The sequence below is a fragment of the Sapajus apella genome, unplaced genomic scaffold, assembly GCF_009761245.1.
Source record: "Sapajus apella isolate SASKATOON/1434 unplaced genomic scaffold, GSC_monkey_1.0 scaffold3, whole genome shotgun sequence".
NCBI classification, from domain to species: Eukaryota; Metazoa; Chordata; class Mammalia; order Primates; family Cebidae; genus Sapajus; species Sapajus apella.
This window is the reverse complement of record NW_022436943.1, coordinates 37,325,149-37,330,986: the sequence shown is the minus strand read 5'-3', so window position 1 is coordinate 37,330,986 and position 5,838 is coordinate 37,325,149. Positions and strand designations below refer to the sequence as shown.

Sequence of the window (5,838 nt, the reverse complement as noted above, 5' to 3'; positions counted from 1 at the left end):
TAAACACATTGGAGTAAACACCAAAGCTCCTGATAGTGACTTTGGATAAGCCACTCTAGCGCCTCATGCCTTAACTTTTTCTGTCTGTGAAATATTATTTTCCATCCTGTCTCAGAAGCTGGAAGACGCAGGTAAAAATGGTTTGTGATTTATTGTGAGCTGCAGAAACTAGATACTAGAGTATTGTTCAATATATTATGAGATTCCAGATAAATCTTTTAACAACCTCACATGAAATGATAGGCAGGATTCATTTAGGGAAAGATAATTGGATTACAGGATTAGCCATGTGTTTGCAAATAAATATCAGAAATTAGTATCTTAGTGGTAATCTTTATGGTCTTCTAATCAAAGCTTACTTACTTCGTGCACAATAATTACTGTTAAAATGCCCTGTCTTTTGAGAAAGGGTTTTTAGGGTTTGGTTTATTTGTTTTTTGCCATGAAGCCCTCCTGTATGGATGTATAGCCATGTGTTATATGTTCGAATGGATTGCATAAATTTCAATATTTTTGTCTGTTTTAATAAAAAGTAAATTAAGTTGAGGTGACTAACCTCCGCACACTTGGTAAGGAGGGTGTTGTTGAGCATCCTCGTTAAGTCCAAGGACCTGTTTGCATCTCTAAGTGGTTGTCCAGCCCAGCAAACGTAACAGCAGCAAAGCCACACGCTGACATCTTGACTGAAATCAATGCCAGAACCGCTGCCAAGGTGGCTAAGCAGGCTAATGACGTTTCCAATGCTGATCCTCCTAGTCAGGGGCTAGTCCCTACCTTGTTGCCCACTCCCCTTTGAAACCTGCATATGCAGACAATGAAATCGAGCACTGAAGGGAAGGGACAATATTCTGCCTCTGGGCTCCTAAAGTATCTCTCTGAATTTAATGAGGTCAGTTGGGCGTCTACAGCTTTTACCTTTTGCTACAGCTCCGTACCCAGGAGTGAAATCCCTCTCTAACACACAGACACACACAGGCATGCACAAGCATATGCACTGCAAAATACACTTGGGAAAACACCCACGCGTGGCAAAACACTCTATTTTTCATAAACACGTACATTTACTTCTCACTACCGCGCGCTTATGCTCGCGCGCGGGTAGACACACACACACACACACACACACACACACACACACACACACGAACTGGGAGAATCACAGACCCACACACAATGCCACGTACCCCGAGAGCTCAGAATCCTTCCTACGCCTGCAGATTAAACTCACTCGCCACGCAGACCTATGGACGCTCACAGTGTGCCCACTTCCAGGAGCAGAACCCCCTCCAGATGCTACCCCCTTGCTCTACTGAGCGGACAGCTCCAATGCGAGCCAAGGGACAAAAGCTGGCTGGGGTAATGGTGTGGTGCACGGGACCAGACCCATTGTGTGTGCACAGTGCGGGGAGCTGCAAACTCCAGTTGGGCAGTCCTCTAGACTAAGCCTTGTAGATAGGCGCTCACGCCCCGATCTCCTGAGGCAGGCAAATGGAGCTACACGCAGCAGCAATTACCTGTTCCAGAACTAGCGCTGTGGCACTCCCCACTCCTGAAAGGGGACCAGAGTCCCGAAAGGTCAGTTCACCCATCAGTCGCCCGACCTAAGGAACTTGTTCGTGGAAAGATTTGGGTCAGGACTGACAAAAATCAAGGAGCACGACATGCTGGTCTTGGGGACACAGCTCCCCTACACCAAGGGTTGAGAAAAACAGGGTCCCTTGTGCATGTGAAGGAGGAACGGGCGGCTCAAAGACGGCCAGTAGATGGCGCAAGAACTCTTCCCTTGTGCAATCTTAACCCTTACGTGCTGCAAGGGGCGGCCAGGTCCAGATGCATAGACACATACATTTTTCGTTTTGACAGAAACCCCTATTTACATATTTGGTGCCGATTCAGAATTAAGACAAATGGGTCTGTTCTAGATAATACCACAGATAAAGTAGTTGAACTGCGGCACACACCAACTGAAAAGGGGGTTGGGAGGATGAAAAGACGAACTATTTGAGGAAACGACACTGACTTGCCTCCCCACCCCACCCCCCGCCCAGGCCACGGATGAAATCCTTTTACCGAATCATAAAAAACTCGGTTACGGGTTTACACGTACTCATTTGAATATGTAAATACATGTGTGCAAATGCATTCTTCTCTGTGGGAAAGAAGAATTTATTGAGAAAATTCTGTGATTTCCTTTTTCAATTAAATCACGGGATAATAAATGCGAGAAGCCTGCCTGAAATATACTGCAACTACAGTAGTAACACGTGTCCCATTATAACGACGTGGGCATCGATGGAGCCCGATTCATTATCATCTCGGTTTCCCCAAAAGCAACACAGATCCTCCGATTAAAATATTCCTTTGACATGCTTCTTTCTGTATTCGCAGGCTGCAACGGAAAGCTCACTAGCATATTATTTCTTGGGCTGCTTTTACAGGCAGAATTGATCTATTCGGGGAAAAAGGCAAGCCCCTTAATTTCAAATATTGTGCGGAGTTTATCAGAGAGCGGAGCTGGGTTTTAAGAGGCTCACTAGTGGTTTCTGGTGGTTGCTATAAAGAGCTAGAATTGGGGTAGATTTTGGTGGAGGGGAAAAAACGCACAAGAAAAGACAGAATCCGGAGTAGCGGAGACTTTGTGCCCCCGTTGGAGAGATGGTTGAGTCCTCGTCAAGGTTGCTGTGGTATCCCAGAAACACCATTCACTCCGAGCTGTGACCGCGCACCAACAACAGCAACAACTCCACTGCGCCGGGCTGAGGAGCAGGAATTAGAAGCTCAAGAATAATATGAAAGGGATCCGCAAAGGGGAAAGCAAAGCAAAGGAATCCAAACCCCGGGAGCCTGGCACGCGAAGATGCGCTAAATGTGGCCGCCTAGACTTCATCCTGATGAAGAAAATGGGGATTAAAAGTGGATTTACGTTTTGGAACCTCGTCTTTTTATTGACGGTGTCTTGTGTGAAAGGTAGGTCTGCTTTGGGGTCCCCTCCGCTTTGGATGCAGGTGGGCTGACTTGTAGATGGAGAGAGGCTGGCAGCTTACTTTGCAATTTGCACCGATAAAATAATCATGATAATACTAAAGAAGGAGTTGATTCACAGCTCGTTCTCCACCCCCCGTCAGATAGGAAATGCATTTTGCTTGCCAGATTTGGCGTTCAATGCGGTGATTGAGCTTGTGCTCAATAAATATTCTTGCAGTATGCTCAAACGAATACGTGAGTTGGTTAGTATAGCCTCTAACTAGTGGCTATCCAGGCAGAATTCCTCCGCAAGACTTTTCTTAGTGATGAGGATTACCTTGATTTCTCGTCAGATCAGTAGGGTTTGATGCCTTTGGTGGAATATTTATACTAAAGACACTGGTATAAATGCTTTTTAACCCTTTCAGGGAAGAAAGTTACCGACGTGCTAGGAATGTGTTGATTTTCAATACATTAGGGTACAGGGATCTTACAAGCACTGCCACACTAACACCAACATGAATGTCTGCATGCATATGTATGTAAATTATTTCTACGTGGGCTTCTATGCAATGTTAAATGTGGGGGAGCTTCCCTGGGACCTGTGGTAGAGGTTTGGCAAAAAATGAGGCTTTCAGGTTGTCTGAAATGCCATGAAGTGTAAAGAACCACCTTAGGGTATGAATGAAGGTAGAAGGAAAGTCATTAGCTGACGACCAAAAAGAAAATCCCCAGCAAGTCTCAGCGTTCAGACAGGTAGAGTGTCACATGCACAGACAAGGGGAGGGGGTGGGTGGAATGTAAAACGTATTCCCAAACAGGAAGGCAAGGGACAGTCAGGATCATTGGAAAAAGAGCTGTCCTTAGGGAGAAAATAGATCCATAGCTCTCTTCCATAACTTCTCCTGCACCCTGCTGCCCATTAATTGCTGCAAAGAATACTCAGGAGGTGTTTATGACTCATGCCATCATTTTTTGAACAATCACTTCTCCATACTCATGGCAGCTCGAATAGACGCGATGGATGTCGCGTTCAGTGAGCTAGTTTTAAATCCGGGGTGTCTGTGTGTCGCGGGGGGGGGCAGGGGACGGCGGGAAAGGGGGTGCTGTTTTGGCCCAGGCGCGCCACGGCTGTCAACACAAACTGGACGCTTCTTCCTTTGTAAAGGAGTGCCTCTCTGAACCGCAATCGGCCGCCTCTCTATGAAACAGTTTATTGTCCAGCTTGCAGCTGGCTGTCCCCCCACGGAAGGCGACTCATTTGCATTCAGTGGAAATGATAATTCATGTTTTGGGAGGAGGGAGCTGGAGAGGTTATCTCTCCCTCTACTATGACCAATGATGGATGGCATGTATCGAATTTTAATTTACATCCCAAAATGCCAGGAAGCCGTCCCAGTCTCTGTGGCAGCAACTGCCTTGTAACCCCAACCTGCTTCTTAAAGCTTGATTTTTCTTTTCCCTCTGGGGCCTCAGAGTAGCTCTGAGCCGAGAAGCTTGTCCTAAGTGGCACAAGTACACTGCCTAATGTACAAAACGCGTCTCAAGTTGCTTGCAAGGTTTCTTTGTCGCTGGCTCGACTTGCGAGGAGCCACACATTTATGCTTAGTTCGCTTGCCACTGGGAGTTGGTTAATGGATGGCCCTGGGGCTGCCTTCGAGACCCGCGCTCCGCGTGGGGGAGGCGCGGATAGCCAGCAGCAGCCCTGGCAGAAAGACGTAAGGGTGGTTCCTGAGAGAAGATGACCAGGGTTTAAGTGCGAGTTTTCATGTGATACCTGTTGAGCCAAAACACATTCGGGGGGCAGATGAGGGGGAGGGAAGTCTCCAAAGCGGGGCGAGCATTCCAGCCTGACAAACGCTGATCCGCGCCGCCTGCAATTACAGCCCTGGCTGCCCGCACCTACCGTATTTTCCGAATGAGATGCGCCGATAGAAAGGAAAGGCGCGTTAATTTACTTTAGACTGATATAATTGGTTTAGCATGGGAGATACTGACAAGGAAGAAGAGTTTGTGATAGCCTTCTTTGATTCTGTGCAAAATCAATGTTCTGCAAACCGTACGTAAAACATTTATTTTTCCAAGTCAATAAAGTTCTTCATTGTCACTCATCTGGCACTTGGAAGGCATCTCCTACATTTTACGACTTGGAACATTGTCCCCAAATTCTGAGAAACTTGCAGAGGTTGTATGTTCTAGACCTGCTGTCAATCTCCGAATGATGTCAATTTTGATATTTGCTTCTTACTTTCCCTTTCCTCATTTTATTTTAATTTCATCTGTCTCAAGGATCTTCTAAAGCCAAGATTGCTGTGATGCCTTAAACGTAGTTTGCCCCAATGTCTATGCCCGCTTTTGTCTTCTATACTCTTCTGGAATGTTAGGTCCACGAAAAATCTGACTGCAGCGTCGTTGCAAGGATTTTGTAGATTCTAATGCAGACTAGCGTGAGGGTCCAGAAAGTCCGAGGCAGGCAGTTTTCCACTTGAACAGCTCTAGCCACGAGTATTCCACCATCTGCCCACACTTTTCATCCCTCCACCATCTCACCTCTGCGTGCAATAGCAATGACAAAGAGGCTCAGTGGGAGGAAACGCCTCAGAGTGTAAGATAAAGTGGTCTTAGGTAGGCCTGAACCACTCGGGTGGGGCTGAAAAGGAAAACAGACTTTCCTTGGCATTTCATTTCCACTGTCATCATGTGAAATAAAAGGCTGTGGAGGGCACCAAATTGAGAGGTGGGGCAGGGCAGGTGCTGCTTAGACTTGATCCATGCCTGTTTCAAACTGAAACCACACACACACACACACACACACACACACACACACAGAGAGAGAGAGAGAGAGAGAGAGAGAGAGAGAGAGAGAGAGAGAGA

At 46.7% G+C, this 5,838-nt stretch overlaps 1 protein-coding gene across 6 annotated transcripts in view; it reads left to right on the top strand.

Annotated features, from left to right (window-relative positions):
• Positions 1–2,189: 2,189 nt before the first annotated feature.
• Positions 2,190–5,838, top strand: part of CSMD3 (CUB and Sushi multiple domains 3) — a 1,239,477-nt gene continuing 1,235,828 nt past the window's right edge. For 4 of the 6 annotated variants that reach the window (XM_032246339.1, XM_032246357.1, XM_032246365.1 and 1 more), the window contains exon 1: positions 2,191–2,967. In XM_032246339.1, the coding sequence (XP_032102230.1) occupies positions 2,790–2,967 (178 nt within the window). In that variant the 5' untranslated portion in view covers positions 2,191–2,789. Of the gene's footprint in view, positions 2,968–5,838 lie in introns of all 6 variants that reach the window. The other 2 variants (XM_032246349.1, XM_032246370.1) reach the window with 2 other exon arrangements.